Source organism: Pinus tabuliformis, chromosome 3_2, assembly GCF_031772625.1.
Source record: "Pinus tabuliformis cultivar Carrire ecotype Pingquan chromosome 3_2, CPIR1, whole genome shotgun sequence".
Lineage (NCBI taxonomy): Eukaryota > Viridiplantae > Streptophyta > Pinopsida > Pinales > Pinaceae > Pinus > Pinus tabuliformis.
This window is the reverse complement of record NC_142302.1, coordinates 226,842,223-226,863,160: the sequence shown is the minus strand read 5'-3', so window position 1 is coordinate 226,863,160 and position 20,938 is coordinate 226,842,223. Positions and strand designations below refer to the sequence as shown.

At 37.2% G+C, this 20,938-nt stretch overlaps 1 protein-coding gene across 1 annotated transcript in view; it reads left to right on the top strand.

Moving 5' to 3' along the window:
* Positions 1-8,597, top strand: part of LOC149180535 (protoheme IX farnesyltransferase, mitochondrial-like) — a 188,268-nt gene extending 179,671 nt beyond the window's left edge. The window contains exons 6-8 of the mRNA XM_089416165.1: positions 7,152-7,277; positions 7,391-7,494; positions 7,831-8,597. Coding sequence (XP_089272291.1) covers positions 7,152-7,277; positions 7,391-7,494; positions 7,831-8,216 — 616 coding nt within the window. The 3' untranslated portion in view covers positions 8,217-8,597. The remainder of the gene's footprint in view (positions 1-7,151; positions 7,278-7,390; positions 7,495-7,830) is intronic.
* Positions 8,598-20,938: the final 12,341 nt, after the last annotated feature.

The following is a 20,938-nucleotide window of genomic DNA, read 5'->3' as shown; positions in this document are numbered from 1 at the left end:
TTCCAAGATGGTGTTCTTTTGGCTTCTATGTATCATTGCACTCTTGGTTTTAATGATGGCAAAGGGGAATAAGAATAGAAGGGAAGAAACACAAGAGGACAGTGGTCCCAATATGAGTGACCCAATGTATGATGAGGAGGAAGGGTTTGAAGAGGAAGGGGATGAACCTGAAGGGGACACTGAAACACAAGATGGGAAAGCTACATTAACACCCTTGTGGAACTATGTGACCAAACTTGATGGGGGAAAGGGTGGTGGATCTTATAGATTTGTGTGCCCTCATGTTTGTCATGGAGAAAAACCATATTGTGGTTCATATACCCGTGTGAGGAGGCATCTTTGTGGGGTGCTGGACAGTGATGAAAAAAGGGGTCCTGTGGGGGTACAAATTTGCCCAAACATTTCAACTGAAGAAAGAAGAAAATACATGCAAATAGAGGAGGTTGCACAACAAAAAAACAAGAAACAAAAAACACATTCTGAATCAAGTGCAACCTCTAAATTTGGTAGCTGCTCATCTCCTCATGGTACTTCTGCAAGCTTTGGAGGTAGAAGAACAATAGGGGATTTCCTTAATGTTGCTGGGAGGGATGATGTGGATGGAAAGATAGTCCGTTTTTTTTGTGCTTGCGGTGTACCATTCAATGTGCTTCGCTCTCCCTATTGGCATGAAATGGTAAAGGCCATCTATGAAGCCCCAAAAGGATACAAGGCCCCCAACTATGAGAAAGCTAGAACATTGTTATTAGAAAGAGAAAAAGCTAAGGTTCAAAGAGCTTTGACACGTTTTACAAATGAGTGGGTAGATTCTGGGGTATCCATTGTATCAGATGGGTGGACAAATATTAGAAACCAACATTTGATAAATGTTCTTGGTGTTTCTTCTAGTGGTGCAGTATTTATTACATGTCATGACTCCTCCTCCATCGCTGCATCTGCAAAAAACATTGCAGATCTCCTATTGAAATCAATCAAAGATGTTGGTCCGAATAATGTGGTTCAAGTGATCACAAATAATGCAGCAAATTGTAAGGCAGCAGGAAAAATTATTGAGCGTACTTATCCACACATCTTTTGGTCTGGATGCCTGGTTCACACATTGAACCTTTTGATGCATGATATCGTGAAGCACAAAGAATGTGGGTGGATTACTGAGCTTTACAGGAGAGAGAAGCAACTCATTAAATTCATCACAGGCACACAAGGGTAAACTACTTCTATGGCACTTACTCCAAGTTGCAGTTGCTTAAAATTGCAAAGACAAGATTTGCTAGTTATTACCTCACCTTTAGGTGGCTAGTGAAGGTGAGACAAGCTTTAACTAATCTGGTGTGTGCTGAATCATGGGATGAAATTAACACTGATATAGATGGTGTTAATGCAGTCAAGGACATTGTTCTTGACAGTTACTTTTGGGCACAGGTTAAATATGTTTTGCAATTCACCAAACCAATTTATTACATGATCAAGTTTGCAGATTCAGATCGACTAGTAATTGGGGAGGTGTATGAGCAAATGGATAACATGTTGGGGCAGATTAAAGACATTCTTGAGCCTAGAGATACCACCTTGTACAATTATATTCGTGCAGAGGTGGAAAACTGATGGGAAATGCTAAATGTTCCATTGCATGCATTAGCATATGTTTTGACACCTAAATACTATCATCCATCATGGCTTTCAACACCAGCACCTGGGGGGGGGGAAGCAGGAGAAAACCACACCAAGATCAAGAGGTTCACATAAAATATATGGCTGCATTGAGTAAATTAATCCCTGATGAGGAGGAGGCTACATTGGTATGGAGACAGGTGAGCAACTATACGCTTAACACTGGTCCATTTGGGAGCATGCATGCAATTAAAGATCGAGAGACTTTTTCTTCTCTTGAGTGGTGGGACATGCATGGAGGGGGTACTCCACTTCTACAGGCTTTGGCATTGCGGGTGCTATCACAAGTGGTAAACACTTCTTCTGCAGAGAGGTGTTGGAGCTCTTATTCTTTCATCCACAGTGTTAAAAGGAACATGTTGAGTTTAGATAGGGCAGAGAGCTTGGTTTATGTTCATTACAACTTGCGATTGTTGTCCCATTACTGTGAAGATGCAAAGTCTAATAAAGACCTGTTGATTTGGGACAAGAATCCAGAGGAGCCCAATTTGGAGGATGGAGTGTTGCAATTAGAGCAATTAGAGGATGCTCTTATCCAGGTATGTCCATTGTGGTATGAATTTTCCAATTTTTCCTTATAAAGCATTTCTCTAATTCATGTTTTTAATTTTTTTGTTAACTAGTGTTTTTTTTTTTGCATGAATTTTTTGAGCGATTCCAAGATGATGATGATCGTGTTGATATGCCACCCCCACCCCCATCTGGTCCCTTGGTTCCTAGGTTCCATGGTTCAACACCAACAGCAGGGGGTTCTTCTTCATCAGTTTCAGTGCCACAACTTCCACAGGCACCATCTTCTTCATTGCCACCACGTGGAGGCCCGCCGCCACATTCTCTTCGTGGTGGAAGGAGGAGAGATTAGTAGATATATTCACAATCTACTACTTTTGTTCATAGATTACTCATTAGACTTGTAGGCTTGTGAATTTGAATTTTGAACCTTTTTTGTCTTGGCGGTGACCAAGTGACATATTTTGTAAACATTATTATTTGAATTTTGGACATGACAAATGTTGACAGTTGCTCACTTGCTAGATAAATCATAATATGCTCTATGTTTTATGTTTTATAATATGCTTAAATGTTTATGTTTTATAATATGCTTAAAAATTTGATGTATGTTTGTAATAGCTAGAATATAGATGATTGTTGTACATACTATTAACTACAATGGAATCATGGATGCTATCTATCTTGATTTATGCAAAAATATGCATGTTTTCATGTCTTCTACAATTAATCTGGTATTTGGGATGTTTGCTCTGTATATATAGTTTCATGGATTTGTTGTTTATCCTTCATGCTTCAAGCCAAGTTTTTGTTGGAGAATGAAATAGGGCAACTATTAATTTAAATTCTCCTTAACCTTAATAATCTCTTGTGAACTTTATTTTTCTTTTTTTGTTTCTTATTAGATATTTTCATCAAACAATTATCAAGTGCAGAAAATAGTGAAGACATTGGACACTAGTATTAGGCTCCAAGCCAGGGAAAACCCCTCCAAGGGGAAGACCCGATAAGAATCTCTTCTCTTCTTATAGAATCTGCTTCAAATGAGAAAACCAAGACCCAAAACCCTAGACTAAGCCCTCCTCCAAGCACCAAGTCGGCCCTCCAAGAAACCCTTACAGTGAGGTTGGAGATGAACAAAGTCAACAAAGGTCACTTCTTCTTCAACCAACTTCCAGCTTCAACTTCGGAACCCAGCTTCGACTTGCAATCTTTGGCCTTGTACAAGCTGAAACCCTAATTCTGGTATGTGTCAATTCTTCGACCAAGACAAAGTCTCCAAAGTCAAACTAGATCAAATCAGAGAATTCGACTCTCCTGCAACTTGGATCTGCAATTCAGACCTGCAATTCTTGGCCTTCTTGGAAGCTACAGAAACCCTAATCTTCGCACGTGTGAGAGAATAAAGCCCAGAAACAATTTTTCTAGACCTTTTCTTGCTTCCTTGATCTTCTCTCTAGCTTTCTTGTTCTTCCTAGCTTCAGATTAGAGTTCTTCTTGAGAGATTGAATTGGGGAGCAAATGAGGTCGATGCTACCTGTATTTATAGCCTTTCGATGAGGTCGAATAGCGTCTTCTAGGCCGCCTTGTAGCTGTTAGGCCCAACTTGTGCTTGGAGGTTTCTAGGACTTTCTAGACTCAAAAATAATATCTTTCACATGTTACGACTTGCCCAATAATGTCTTATACAAATTTTTGACTCGAGAAAAGTATTCTTTTTGACATGACAAACCCTAGAAGCATGAAGAACATACTTGACCTAGAAGACCATCAAAATTGAGCATGAAACACATGCTTAAAATAATATTTTTCTTTCTTCTTTTTCTTGTAGGATAAGATATACATAATGATTTGAGTACTTGGAGAATTATGAAGACCGAAACTAGTTACATTTTCCAACACTCCCTCTTAACTAGGGAGGTATTCATAATTGTATACTAGGTACAAGGTTATTCTCAAACTGAAGGGTTCTCATAAGAAGAGACAGATTGGTATGCCATCTTTAAGCATCAACATCTTGATCAACATTGTCAACATAGTAAGGCCTTAACTTGACAAGCTCTTTTTTATACAAGAGCATAATGCTGGGAGGCTTTACGTGAGAAACACAATACCTCTTCAAGGTACATACCCCATCCAAATGTTTACTAGGTATGTCCTTTTAGGACTATTCTTATCTTGGATTCCGAATACTCAAAGAATATCAGTCCCCTTCGACCACTCTTGTCTTGGATACTTGTCCAATCCTCAAAGACTGTCCATCCATTTCCTATCTTGGATTTCCTATCCTCAACGAAATCACAGATGCTTGTCCAATCCTCCATTCTCCATTCTCCCTCCATGGCCTTCACTTAGACTTACAACTGTTAGTCTTGGTCAAGTGCATGAGACATGAAGAAGAGAATACAAATGTGATGTCCATCATCACTCCCTCTCAACCAGAGAGGATATCAAGAAACCCTTCCAATGAGGCCTGAGATCAACCAAGTCAACAAAGGTCACTTCTTCAACCAGCTTCCAGCTTCAACTTCAGCCCCTAGATTTGGCCCTGCAAATTCGACCTTGCAATCTTCGGCCTTGTAGAAGCTGCAGAAACATTATTTATGGTATGTATCAATTCTTCAAGAAGTCTTCCTTCAACCAAGCCAAAGTTTCAAAGTCAAACTAGAACAAATCAAAGAATTCAGCTCTCCTGCAACTTGGATCTGCAATTTGGCCTCCAACAATTCGGACCTGCAATTCTCAGCCTTCCTTGAAGCTACAAAAATCCTAATCTTCTCACATGTGAGAGAATAAAACCCAAAAACAAATTTTCTAGACTTTTTCTTGCTTCCTTGATCTTCACTCTAGCTTCCTTGATCTTCCCAGCTTCAGATCGAATTTCTTGAGAGATCGAATTGGTGAGCAAATGAGGTCGATGCTGCCTGTATTTATAGCCTTTCCATGAAGTCGAAAAGCCTCTTCTAGGCCGACTTGTGGCTGTTAGGGCTGACTTGTGCTTGGAGGTTTCTAGGACTCTCTAGACTAAAAAATAATATCTTTCACATGTTACAGCTTGCACAATACGGTTTTATACCAGTGAAACAGGAATCGGCGATTTAGCCGATTAATCGCGATCCCCGCTCGGCTCGGTATGGAAACGATCAGATCCAAATCTTCCAGAGTCAAATCGCGTTTACGGTTTATCGGTTTACGGTTGATCACTTTTACGGTTTATCGGTTTACGGTTTATCACTTTATCGACCAACGTTTCTGTTTGTGGCGTTTACGGTTTATCGGTTTATTCATACTCCTGCGTCCAGCGTCCAGACACCAGCGTTTCTGTTTATGAAGAAGAGATGAAAGTCTGCAGATGTTTAGCATGCGATAATGTACTATATACTCTCTTTTTGAAACGGTCAAAACGCTCTGAACTGATAGCTTTTTGGTTTGGTAATGCGGCCGGGCATTTCATTCCCAATTGCATGCGCTTCAAAATTTGAATTGAATTGGCTGCACAAAAGAGAACGATCCAGCTTTTTGTTAATTTCTTTTTTGTCTGGTTTTATTTTTTCATCTCTTTTTTTCTTTTTTTCCAAAATATTTATTTGGTTTTAAATTATAAATACTTTTATTCGACTTTTAATATTTTTAATTATCAAAATTTTTATTAAGCTCGTTTTAAATTATAATGATTTCTATTTAATTTTTAATATTTTAATTATTAAAAATATTTTTATTTGATTTTTTGTTTTTTTAATTATTAAAAATGTGTATATGGTTTTAAATTATAAATATTGTTCTTTAATTTTTGATATTATATTTTATTTTTAATTGTAAAATCGATTTTTATTATATTTACCATTTTTTATATATTTAAATTGATCAAAAACTTGATTGAATTTTGAAAAAGGAAAAACTTAGGCAGGTAACATCATAGTTATTAATATATATATATATATATATATATATATTTTAATAACTATGATGTTACCTGCCTAAGTTTTTCCTTTTTCAATCCAATGTTACCAGACTCGGAATCGGATCATGTGTGGACTCATAACACATATGAGATACTTATTTATTCATGATATTTTGGACATCTATTGATATTATGCATTGTTTGGACATACCTTTACCCAATATTAACGAAAAATGGTTTTTTTAATTCAATATATGTGTATATTTTTATTTAATGAATTCAACGATTTTTTGCCGATTTTTTCCCGATCCGATTAAAACTCTTCGCTCTTTTGCCTCGCCGATTTATTGCCGATTCTGAGTCTGGTAACATTGTTTTATACAAATGTTTTGACTCAAGAAAAATATTCTTTTTGACATGACAAACCCTAGAAGCATGAAGAACATGATTGACCTAGAAGACCATCAAAATTGAGCATGAAACCCATGCCTAAAATAATATTTTTCCTTCTTCTTTTTCTTGTAACATAAGATATACATAATTATTTGAGTACATTGACAATTATGAAGACCTAAACTACTTACATTTTCCAACAGTTTTCTGTTTTTCAGAAGGATGCAGCTCACTTGGATCCTGTGTATCATTCTGAGCTCATTGGCGTTCTTGTAGCTATGAGCAAAACACATTTCCTTGTATTCTGTATATTTTGTAAAATAATGTATCTCTGATTTTCCTAAAAAATTCACAACTCAATAATGTATGACAGCCAAGATCCTTTTTCCACTAAAAAAGAGTGCAGTCTCTCACACCTCCTTTGTTAATGTACAAGTCTAGATAGCATTCTAGTCCTCGACATGGAACTGATGAGGTCAATCTCCTATTCAAATAATTTGCAGATATATAACTTTAGAATTCATCCACAGGTGTTTATTTAATTGTGTTTACCCAATTCTGATTGTTTATTTGCTATGAAATCACTGCAACAGCTAGGAGGGGCATCATGATTTCAATGCATGTATCTGTTTGTCTATATTATTAAATTTTCAATTAATGCTGTGGCATGCTTTAGGTGGGCGGCTGCTACAGGACAAGTTACATTAGAAGGACTGGTTCTTCCAGCAGTTCTTTATTTTTGGCAAATCCCACATTTCATGGCCCTTGCATATTTATGCCGCAATGATTATGCTGCTGGAGGGTATGTGGATTAGTTGCTAGCCTCTGGAAGTTAGTCTTCTGTTTAGTAATTGCTTCACTTTTGCTGTTATGGCTGGTTGATTTTGAGCCATTCTTTGCTTGTACTTTGTGCAGATTCAAAATGCTCTCGCTACTGGATAGCACAGGGGTGAAAACATCACTTGTGGCTCTTCGAAACTGCATCTACCTTCTTCCAGTGGGTTTTGTTGCATATCACTGTAAGTTCAGTGAAGTGAGATTACCTTCTATACTCTGATAGTCTTACTTCAGTTGCCTCCAATATATATTCATATCTGTTTTAGGTTTTTAGACGTTATGGATGTTATTTCTGAAGATTTCTGTGATGTTTTCCCTTGCTTGATTTGGTGTTGTTAGAAAATTCCTTCTTTAAGATGTTTGCTACTGTCTGTTATACTCGTAAGTAAAGGATCACAAATTTCTCAATTAGGAGCCAAAAGTCTTATCTATAGAATGATATCCATTCTGAGGCTGTATAACTGCAAAAGACATGCAACTTGCTCCATATTGACTAAGTTTTCATCACTTGACATCAGGGAATATCACATCAGCATGGTTCGGGCTAGAGACAGCATTGCTAACTTCAGGCATGGGTGTAGCTGCATTGCTATTTTATTTCAATCGAAATACAAAAAATGCTCGGAGGCTTTTCCATGCTAGCATTTTGTATCTCCCATTGTTGATGATTGGAATGCTTTTTCATCGCTTTCCCCACACACAGCTTGATGGGGCTACAACTAATCTGGGTGAAAGTGACAACATGGCCTTTGAAAATGCTGAATTGGTTGATAGTGAAAGAAGGGAAGGCAGAAATGTATGGAGGAAATATCCTCGTGATCGTTCATCACGACCGCCTGTTGCTTATGCTTCTGCAGCACCATTTCCATTCTTACCTGTACCTGTATTTTCCTCAGCTGATTGATAAGCTAAGGCAGCCGGTTTTGAATGAGACATAACAGAGATTTGGGAGCTTTCATTGAGTCTACCAAGGTATCTGCCCATTGTCAGTACAACATGTTAGGTTTTTGTCAACTTGGAAGTATGTAAATTGCAGGTTACATGCATTATATTTTTATTGAGATACCTTCTAAAGTTCCTCTGATAAAGAGGCAAAAATAATAGATTCACAACCTATCTTTAGTGCCTTGAGATTTTACTGGAACTCTGTGTAAGAATCTGTTGAACTTGAAGTAATAATCTAATTGAGTTTCACAGCCTAACCAGTCGTCAAATCCATGTATGGGAAGGGGCCCCATTCCATGCAGAGATTTGACTGCTTGGTTATGAAAGTGTACATACCCTACCCCTGTCTGGATAACATATTGTGAATGTCTGGAGCTTGTACTGGAAACTGTGAGAGTGAGTTCACAGCCTAGCCAGAATGGGAAGGGACCCCATTCCATGCAGTGATTTGACTGCTTAAATTATGGAAGTGTACATACCCTAACCGCATCTGGATAATATAGTTTGAATGTCTGGAGCTTGTACTGGAAACTGTGTAAGAGTCTGTTTGAGTATTTGCCTTCTGTTTCTTAATCAAATAATCTCCTTTAGTTGACATAAGTTGCTAGGGAATATTGAACAAAATGTATGTTTTTCGAAGAATACATTTAAGCATTCAAATGCTAAATTGACTGACTTTAGTGTTGCAGAACACCCATTGGTAGATTCATGTATGATTTTTTGTTATTGAGTTTTTCGGTTTCCTTTTCCAAGAAAAAAATTGAAGACAAATTTTGTGCGTAACATTACACTACTTAATATCGGTACACTCGTTTACGGAAGATCCATGTATCCTGAAGCGAACAAAGTTCGTTCTCAGGTTAAATACTCCAAAAGACTTGGAATATAAATATATCCATGAGGATACAAATTATATATTAAATGTATGAATAAGATGATACAAATGAGAGTGAGAGGGCTGCTTATATACTATGCAGGTGCTTTTTCATGGAGAATCATGTCTCATTTAGACATGACTCTTCAACCTAGTTACTAATTAACTAATCATTATTAATTATTATCATTTACATTATTTCCTATATATTTATTCATAACATTGCCTTCCTCCTCAAAACGCTGTCTTCAAAGCTTGTCGATGAAAAGGGCTTGATCTCTTTTTCGGTTTTGAATGCCTTCTCGTCTCGGAACAATCATCTCTGTCGATACAAGTTGATATGATCCAGTGTTTTAAAAACCGACCGTTTCGATTCTGATTCGGCCGAGTTGGTCCGAGTCATAGCCCAACCGGGTCGACTCGGTCTTTGAACCGGACCGACCAGCCGAGTTGTTACCAAGCTGGCCAAGTTGGCTAACGACTCGGCCGACTCGGTAACAACCTGGGCGGCTCAGCGGAGTCCGAGCCAACTCGGCTGGCTCGGTAACAACGGTTGGTCAAGTCACTTCAACGACATTCTTTTTGAAATTTCATTTTTGGGGACTCCCTGGGCTTCCCTATCTGACTCATGGGTTTCCCTGTCTGACTCTGATCCCTAGTATTGATATGCTATTCATGGTAATGTTAAATTCTTAAAGTAAAAGGATGAAAATGAAGATTAAGGAGAATGTCACATGAAATGACTCAGGATGTTTGAGAGTGGTTTTGGCCTCATTAGATTTCATATGGAGAAAGTAGAATTTTAGATTTCATTCAATCTAGCAGACTTATCAGTTTTTCAGGATTTCAGGATTGGGGGATTGCAATGTTTCCATCGAATTTTGTTATGTATTAGGGTATGGAACTCGTATTTAATCAAGAGCACCAATCCCTCTATGTACCTTGATGTTAGTGATATTGGTTGTTGAACTCCTTCGTGATTTGCTCCCAAACTGGGAGCTTCTGAAAATGTCGCTCCCGCTCCCATTTTCGCTCCTGCTCTCCGCTTTCGCTCCCGCTCCCAAGTAACATTGAGCCAGATAATGTTGGCAACTCTAGCAGTAGCCAGTAGTACTGGTCACAGACTTTTTTTGTAGAGGCCAACTTAAGAACAACTTGGGATATGATTGAAGGATTTACAAACTATGACACAATAAGAGAATGAAGGAGGCATTAGAGCTATCCCCCCTTAGTGACAACTTCCTGAACTCCAACCATAAATCGAAGTTTAGTAAACTTCGCCTTTGTGAGAGCCTTTGTAAAGATGTCTACACTTTATCATCGGTTGAACAATATTGCACTTCAAGAACATGGTCATGAATGAGCTTTCTAATGAAGTGCATGTGTAGTTCAATGTGTTTTCTGCACTGATGTTGGACTTGATCTTTGCATAGTTGAATGGAACTTTGATTATCACACCAAAGTGTAGTCGGATGTTGCTACTGAAAGTCGAACTCTGACAGGATTTGACGAAGCCACATGGCTTCCTTACTTTGCGTTTGCTAAAGAAAGAGAAATGGCACTTTGTTTCTTACAAGCCCATGTAATAGGTCCAGAACGAAGAGTGAAGACATAACTTGCAGTAAACTTCCGATCATCAGGGTCACTAGCCCAATCAGAATTAGTGAAACCAACCAATAGAGGAGATGCTTTTGAACTGTAATGAATTCGAAACTGAACTGTACCTCGAACATAATGAAGTATTCTTGTAGCTGCTTTCCAATGACTTTCATGTGGGTTTTGCATAAATCGAGCAATAAGGCCAACAACAAAGGAAAGATCAAGACGGGTATGGGTTAGATACAAAAGTTTTCCTACAAGATGATGGTATAAGGTAGCATCAACTTCAGGGGAAGTACAAGTGACTGAAAGTTTGGCTCCAGACTGAAAGGGAGAAGGGGATGGCTTACAGTCTTCCATGTGAAAATGGCGTAGAAGATCACAAGCATACTTGGACTGGGAAAGGGAAATACCTTCGTTGGATTGTGAGACTTGAAAACCAATAAGATAATGCAAGTGTCCTAAGTCTGTCATTTCAAACTTACTTTTAAGGCTATATGTCACATGGTTTATAAGGTTGGGATCATAAAGAACAAGAATGATAAGGGACTTACCCACTTTATTCGTGTAGACAGTATTGTTAGAATGACACCTAGAAAAGCCAATATCTAAAAGAAAGCTATCCATTTTGGCATACCAAGCCCAAGGGGCTTGCTTGAGACCATAAAGGGATTTCTTAAGTCGACATACGAGGCTGTACTCTGGTTGTATAAAGCCTGGAGGTTGTTCCATATAGATTTCTTTATGCAAGTCCCCATGCAAGAAGGTAGATTTAACATCCATGTGATGGACTTCCCATTTGAAAGAGGTAGCAAGGGAAAGAACAAGGCGGATAGAGTTCATTTTGGAAACATGGGAGAAGGTTTTAGTATAGTCAATGCCTTCAACTTGTGAAAAACCCTTAGCAACAAGACGAGATTTATGTTTATCAACTTTTCCATCTGGTCCAAACTTGGTTCTATAAACGCATTTGCATCTAACAAGTTTTCGTCCCTTTGGAAGAGGAATAAGATCCCATGTATCATTTGCCAATAATGAACGATATTCTTCATTCATAACTGCGTCCCAATCTGGATGGCCTGAAGCTTTTGCAAAGGTGTCAGGATCATAGTTCGCTGAAGCTTGAGCCAGTAAAGAAGATGCTCTATTGAACCAAGAACGTGTACGTCGTTGATCTGTAGGATCACCTGCAAGAGCACCTGATACATCTCGAGTAACACAGACCCATTTTGGAAGATGAGGAGCTGAAGGAGGATCCTGAGAAGGTGGGGGAGGATTGTCATCCTTGTTGTCATCATCTGAGGAAGAAATATTTTTCAGAAGTAGAAGGGATAGAGAGAGGTGGAACACCCACCGAACTAGGCTCGTAGGTCAATATATTTTCAGCAAAATTTACATCTCTTCTAATGATAACATTTTTGGACTTAGGTGAAATAATTCTATATCCTTTAACATCTTCAGAATATCCAACAAAAATACATTTTTCACTCTTAGGTTCTAAAGCTTTATGTTTCTCATCTAGAATATGGGTCCATGTTTCACTTCCAAAAACACGAAAGTGACTTACATCTGGTTTAATTGAGCTCCATGCTTCTTCTGGAGTGATATTTGTAGGAGTGCGATTTACTATGTAATTTGCACAGTTAATTGCTTCTGCCCAAAAGTTAAGACTAAGTCCTTTAGATTGAAGCATACAATTAGCCATTTCCTTTAAGGTGCGATTCTTCCTTTCAGCTACACCATTTTGTTGTGGAGTATATGAAACAATATGTTGCATTTGAATTCCATGCTCAGTGCAAAAGTTGATGAATTTGTTGTTAACATATTCTCCGCCATTATTAGATCTTAGCTTAAGAATTTGATGTCCAGATTGTTTATCAACAAAGGCCTTAAAGGCTAAGAACATGTTAAATACTTCACTCTTGAGTTTTAAGAAGTATACCCAAGTGCATCTGGAGAAATCATCAATGAAAGTTAAGAAATACTTGTAGCCAGAGAATGAAACAATTGGAAGTGGACCACATAAATCACTATGCACACGCTGTAAAGGGGCTGAGGTGTGCCAACATGCATGTTTTTCAAAACTATCCTATTGATGTTTTTCGAGTAGACATCTGGAACAAACAGCATCTCTGCAAGATACCATAGGAAGACTTGTCACCATATTTTCGTTACAGAGATTTTGAAGGGAGCGATAGTTTAAGTGACCAAATCGCTCATTGCAAAGTTTGCTCACTTCATCATTATGAGCAACAAATACTGAGGGAAGGGTTGATGAACCAAAGCTATTAAACTTATACAACCTTGTAGAATCATCAGCAATGCCAGTAGCTAAAATTTGTCTAGGATCTCTTAGATCCCTAATTACAACATCATGAAATGAAAATTCAACGATTTTATCTTCACCTAAATGAGTTATCTGATATACAGAAAGAAGGTTGCAGGATAAGGTTGGAACACAATACATCATTAAATTGACCTTTGTCTAGATGAATAGTTCCAGTCCCTACAACACTAAGAGATCTATAATCACCAACATATATATTTTTGGTGTTATAATCATTTAAAGAAGAAAACATGGCCTTGTTTTTGGCCATGTGATAAGAAGCTTCAGAATCAATGAGCCACTCATGAGAATGAGAAGAAGAAGATACATTTAGTGCATAACCAGATCGAGATGCTTGACAACCACATGTAGAAAGTGATATTCCTGAAGATGAAGTTGAAGTTGAAGGGTGCTCCAAATGAATGTTATGCTTCTTCATTGCTGCTTCCAAGGCTTCTATCTTCTTAAAGCATTTGTATTGTGAGTGACCATCTCGATTACAAAAGTTGCAATGTTTATCAGTCTTCTTCCCTTTGTTTTTATTTGCCTTAATATTTTTTGAATTGATTTTTCATTTTGAGACTGAAATTTCTTAGGACCCTTGTTTGGTTTATGACCATTCTTTTTAGGATACTACTTCTTAGGATTCTTTGAATTTGGTTGTTGCTAGGAGGCTAAGGATTTCTTAGAAGAGTTTCCAAGATTAAGAAGACCAAGATATAAGAGTTTTCTTTGTTCCCTTATTAAAGAATCACAAAAGTTATCAAAAGAGGGGGACTTGTAGTCTTGTCCTTGAGAAATAAAGGCTTCTCTAGTAGAATGGAAGGTGGAAACAAACACAGAGTAAGCTGGTCCCAACTTTATAAGAATGGAATAGATAAGGCTACCATCTTCTTTTTTAATCTTAACACCTTCCAAAAGAAGTCTAAGGGTCTTGAACTTGGACAAAAAATCTTCAATGGAAGAAAAATTATTAGAGTCCAACGTAAGCAACTCATTTTTGAGTTGATGGGCTCTAATTTCATTTTTAATTTCAAAAACTTTAGTGAGTTGTTTTATTGCTTCATTAGGGTATAAGTTCTGCGATATGGAATCTAAGGTCTGGAGAAATAGACATCCTTATCAACCCACGTGCTTGATCTTTCCTATTTTCCCATTTGGCTACCTTATCTTCATCTTTAGGTTTAGTTTCTTCACTTGAGGCTATTCTATAAAGACATTTACTTCTAATTAAATCCACAATGTAGGACCACCATTGGAAGTAGTTGATGTTGTCAAGAATAAATTGGCATGAAATTTCCATTTTAATAGAAACTGAAGTTGTAGATGTTGAAACTAAGTTTTCCAATGGAAATATCTCGAAAAATTAGGTCGATTAAAAAAAACGGCATTGAAAACGGCTTCTGGATGAAGAAGTTATGGCTTTTTGAAAAAACGTTATTGAAGATGCCGACGAAGTGTGTGAATGTGCGAAAGTGAATGATAATGTTATATTTTAAACCACCCCCCCGCCCCTCCACTCCCCCTTCCTTTCCAAACTTAATCTAATTATTTCACTTTAAAAAAAGATTCTATGTTACCCACTTTTATAAATAAGTGAAAGGAACTTTTACAATGGTACTTTATGAGTTACCCACTAAATTGTAACTTAAATAAAAGATAAAGAGACTTTAGAATTATAAGTGAATCACTTTTTATATGGGTGATAACACTTTTACATAAAATAATTTTAAAACATAAGTTACATGTGCTTTTTGAAAAAGTATCTCAACAAAAAGAAAGACTTGAACTCAAGACCTCTATTCTCATAAAGTGGTTTTGGACCAACTGAGCTAGTTTAAAAAGTTAGTAATTTTTGGAAAATGATGGTTTTTTTTATTTTTTGTTTTAGTCACTGAAGCTTTGGGGTGCGTGCTTACTTGAAAAATTTCTTTTTGCCTACAAGAAAAAAAACCACACAACCCAACACAGACATACAAAAAAAACCAAACCTTATGGCTTGAAGTTAGCGTTCGCGGGAAACTAAATATTTTTCTCAATGTTTCTGATTTTCGGAGATCACACTAAGGCATGACGGAAAAGTGCATACGCATGAGAAAATCCTTCCTTTCTGTTTATGATTTTCCCAGATCGTATAGAGTCGCGGGGCAAAGAGCATACGCAGAAATGAAAGGTATAGAGCCGGTAATAAAAAACAGAGATAAATAAACCGAAATAAACAGAGAGATAAATAACTAAAACTGTATACCTCCAGATCTTAAAAATGACGTAGCTAGGGCTACCAGAAACCTTTCCGCGTGAAACGAAAGGGGTTCCTCCCTGGAACATATGCTCATAACACAATAGAGCAGTTCTCTCGGCCCGAAAGTAGTCAGAAACAATAGATGTAGGAAATGACAGTCGGATGCAGTTGTACCGACTTCCAATTTGGATCACCAATGGATGCGACCCTCAAATAGCTCTCATGCCATGTAGGAATTTACAGGGTAAGCTCCTAAGATAGAATACCAAAGGACGCCACTCACAAACAGATCTCAGATCAATACCCAAGTATTCTTGATGTTGTTAAAACCCTCAAAGAGGGAAACAATGCACAACCTGCGCCAATGCAGACACTTCAGGAAATTTATTAATAAAAGAAAGAAATTTTACATAAGCTTCTCTTATGAACGACCACCTTACAAATGACCCTCCATGCTCTTTAAATAGAGATCATGGACCAATTGAGTGTTGAGCCACATATCAAGTGTTGGTAATACCGAGGAGAGAATGAACCGTCGGATCACTTCATGTTTAGAACATATCGTGACCGTCGGATTGTAAGTTACAAAAGTACATAGTAAAGAAACATACTTACCTAACTCTACATTAGACCAAATTATACTTAACTATTTCGTATGTGTCGAAATATCCTAACAAAATGATGTTTCAAAGTAGAAGATAAATGATGAAAAACATGAAAATATTGGGAAGCAAAATTAGGTTTTTAGCCTAACTAAGGAATTAGAGGAGATTACAATTAAGTTCTTTTAACAGAATTGGTTAAAACTCCAACATATAAAAAACAAATTTCTGATTTTATAAATCTCTCTCAAGATGATCATGTGGCAGATACAGTAAATTTACAAGAGAGACTAGTAGTAATGTTTGGACCCCATGTAGAAGAAGTGGATTCTTCCACTCCACCTTTCTACATATCTTGTTGATTCATTTTTTTATTTTGCATAATTGTATGTTGGATTCAAGAGCTTCACATAACTTGATGCCATTGTCAGTCATGAAACAATTGAACCTCCATATTACTAAACCTTATAAGGATCTTTATTCATTTGATTCTAAAAAGGTTAAATGTGTAGGAGTAATCAAAGATTTAGTTGTTTCTTTGGCCCAGATTCTAGCTAGAAGCTTGGTGATGGATGTGGTGGTGGTAGATATTCCTGCACGCTTTGGAATGCTCCTTTCAAGGTCCTGGGGAGAAAAATTGGGTGGTGTACTAAAATTGGATTTTACATATGCAATAATCCCTATTTTCGGAGGTGAAGAGAGGAGGTTATACAGAGAAACCAGGTTTATTAAAACCATTACAAAGGAGGGTTCTAGTAATTCTATTGTGTACAGTCAAGAAAATGGTGAATTTTCTTGTTTTATTTTCCAAGAAGCAAAGGAGTTTTCTGAAGACAATAAATTGCAACTCCCTTCAGCAATTAAAAATGAGTTGTTAACGTTCAGTGGAGTATGGAAACTTTATTTTGATGGTGCTTATTCAAGAGATGGAAGTGGAGCAGGTATATTTTTGATTTCTCCAAAATGTTATTTCTTTCCTTTTCCTTATAAGTTGGAATTTGACTCCATGAATAATATCACTGAGTATGAGGCATTAGTTCTAGGATTACAAGCTGCTAAAGGTTTAGGGGTGCAGTGTATTTATGTTTTTGGAGATTCTGAATTGGTAGTTGTTATCACAAAATCTGACCTTGATAGGGTGCTAATCAAGAAGACTCTGAGTAGCTATTTCAAACCAATCTTTTGGCTAAGGCTTAGCCTCCTCAGCTTGAGAGGAATCTCTCAAGGATTAATGATATTGATTAAAGATATAGATAGATGGTTAACTCTATGGTTTGTGATTTTATATGTTTATAGGTTGAAAGATGGAGACTTGCTACCATTGGGCTATGAAGTTAGTGACATAGAAAATGTAGCAAATAGCTTTTCTTATGAACTGAGGCTTGTTTATACTTCAATGAAAGAGTAACACATTCAGGAAAGTCTCAATAACTTGAAGTTCATAGAATTCATAGCATGTGGGCATGAATTTTGAATAATGATACATCAAGGTATTCAAAAGGAAAGTATTAAAAGTGATTAATCAAAGTCTAATACTTAAAGGAAGTCAGAGCATGAATAACCATGAATTCTGAGTAATAAGTATTAAAACATTGAAGAAAAACATCAAAAGATAAGACCCAAGAACTCAATTCACCATAGTTTAACACTTAAAGGAAGTCAGAGCATGTTCCTCCATGAATTTTGAGTAATAAGCATGAAGACTATGGAATTAGAACATATCAAAGATAAAAGACAGAGCTCATTGAAGTACACTAAGAATCTCCGATTCAGAAAATTTGAACTGTTTCTGTATATATCAGTCTCTTCACAACATTTACAAAAGTAGTCCTTTTCTATCATATTTTCCAACCCCGTGTATTTCGACTCTCAATATTTATATAGAGTTTTACAACCTTGGATACTATGATCCATCTTTAGGGGAATTCGAATTCCTAACTTTGACACCTATCTATTCCAAAAACAAACTACTTAATTACAACTTGACAACTAGCTGTCTTTAAGAGTCCTAATACAAATAGGAGTGAAACTCCTAAATCATGCTTTTAACAACCTTATCTATGACTTAAATACATTCTTTAATCAGCTGCCAACCCATGTCTTCGAGCTTGATGATGTCCATAGTGCTGTTGCAAAACCTGCTGAGTCATGACCTAACTGTCCTGAAAACTAGGAGACAGAGTTCCTCCTTTTAAGGCCCTTAATCCTTAATGCCTATCTTCAAACAGTTTTGCTGGTGTACATGTGGCGTGCATTAGTAATCCATAGAAACTTCATTTGTCCCCCTGTGCAAGAAAGAGAATCTCGAATAGATGAACAAGAGAATAAAACATGACTGTGCTACGTAAATACACTGTTTTTGTAGCACAGTGTTATGAAACCAGCTCAAGAAAAGATAGAAAAAATAGATCAACGCCTTAGAATTCAGCCTCTTTGAGGGGGCAACCTCCTTTACATTACATAAATGAACAATTCTTGGATGATTCAAATGACAAAACCTCCTTTCTATATATAGGAGTCTAAGGAGTCACAATATAATCCAGCCGACCTAACAATAATAATATAAAGCCACACAAATAACAATAGGGGGATTCTATGGGGCACAGAAATAACAATATGGGGGGTAATAGGGGCACAACAATATAAATAAGGGGTATAACTACAATAGTAATGGGGTAATCACTAGTATTATAGGGACCCAACATGCCCCTCTCCTTCAAAAAAGTGTTGTCCTCAACGCTTGAGTAGTTCTGGATACTTCTGCATAAAATTCTCATCCTCCCATGTGGAATCTTCAGCGGATAAGTTCTTCCACTTGATAAGATACTCTGAAATTGATCGATTTCGTAGCTGTCGAGTTCTTGTTTCTGTGACTGCTTCCGGTTCCAATATAATTTTTCCTTCCTCATCAAGTTCTGGCAATATTGTTTGAATTGGGAGCTTGTCACCTATAACCTTCTTTAGACATGAAACATGGAAGACTGGGTGCAATCGAGAAGCTGCAGGAAGCTCCAATTTGTATGCCATAGTACCAATCTTTTGCAACACCTTGTACGGACCATAATACTTTGGTGATAATTTATTATCCTTCTTAGCTTGCTTTAGGGACATTTGCTTATATGGTTGTAGCCGTAGGAATACCCAATCACCTACATCAAAACTTCTTTCACTGCGATGTTGATCTGCCTGTTGTTTCATTCTATTTTGTGCCAACACGAGGTTATCCTTTAAGAGTTGGAGGACTTGTTGTTGATGTTCGATGTGATGTTCCACTGCTTGAACCTTAGAATTTTCTCTTAAATATGATGTGATGGATGGTGGTTGATACCCATAAAGTGCCATAAATGGGGTCATTTTTGTTGCTGTATGGAAGGAAGTGTTATACCACCATTCAGCCAGAGGCAACCATTTGACCCATTGTGTCTGTTTATCAGATACAAAGCAACGAAGATATCCTTCCAAACATTTGTTTACTATCTCAGTTTGCCCATCAGATTGAGGATGATAAGATGAGCTATGAGCTAACTGAGTACCAAGATAAGAAAATAATTCTGTCCAAAAATTTCTAGTGAAAATGGGATCTCTGTCACTTACAATAATCTTTGGGTTTCCATGTAGCTTTTGAACTGTTTCCATAAATGCAGTAGAAACTGTACTGGCTTTAAATGGATGTGATAATGCACAAAAGTGTGCTTACTTGGTAAGTCTGTCAACTACCACCATGATGACACTCTTTCCCTTAGACTTGGGTAAACCTGTGATAAAATCCATTGAAACCTCCTCCCAACGTTGGCTTGGAATGGATAAAGGTTGTAATAGACCCGGTGTCTTAATTTTTTCAACTTTATTTTGCTGGCAAACCAAACATTCCGCCACAAACTTTTGAATATCTGATTTAAGGCCATCCCAAAAAAATTCCTTCTTAACCCTGTGGTAAGTTTTTAAAAATCCTGAGTGCCCTCCTAAGGGAGAAGTGTGCAATTCCATAAGAATCTTTTGTTTTAGCTGGGAATTCTTACAGAGGTATAAGCGATCTTTGTACCATAACGAATCATTTTGCCAGCTAAATGTATCAGAAGTACTGGAATCTTGTTGTAGCTTTCGAATAAGTGCCCACACTTCTTCGTCATTCTTCCATTCCTCCCTTGCTTCGCTAATCCAATCTGGTTGGATAATAGAAATGGCACACAACAATGCTTCCACATCCTCATCCTTTCTTGAGAGTGCATCTGCCACCACATTTTGCTTCCCTTTTTTGTAGATGATTTCAAAGTCATAACCCAACACCTTTGTGACCCACTTTTGTTGCTCTTCAGAGGATAATCTTTGTTCTAAAAAGTATTTAAGGCTATCATGATCCGTTTTTACCTTGAAGTGTCTTCCCATTAGGTAGGGTCGCCATTTCTCAAGTGCATGGAGTATTGCCAACATTTCCTTCTCATAAATAGCTTTGCTTAAAAACTTTCCCTTGATTGGACGACTTTCAAAAGCAATGGGTCTTTCATCTTGCATTAGAACAACACCAATTCCATTTCCTGAAGCATCACATTCCACAATAAAGGTTTTTATGAAGTCCGGTGTAGCTAAGACTGGTGCTTGGCACATTACCTCTTTAAGATGTTCAAAGGCCTTTGTTGCTTCCGGAGTCCATGAAAATGAATCTTTCTTCAATAATGTTGTTAAAGGTGCTGCTATTCTCCCATAATTCTTAACAAACTTGCGATAATACCCTGTCAACTCAAGAAATCCTTGCAGATGCTTTATGGATGTGGGGATTTTCCATTCCTTAATGGCTTTAATTTTGCTAGGGTCTACCTTAACTCCTTCATGAGATACAATATGACCCAAATATTCCACCTCCTGGACTCCAAAGAAATATTTGGATCTTTTTGCATATAATTGTTTCTTCTCCAATAGTTGTAGCAACCTGTCAACATGTTCAACATGATCCTTCCAAGACTTGTTGTAGATTAGTATATCATCAAAAAATACTAACACAAATTTTCTAAGGAATGGTTTGAAAATTGAATTCATCAAA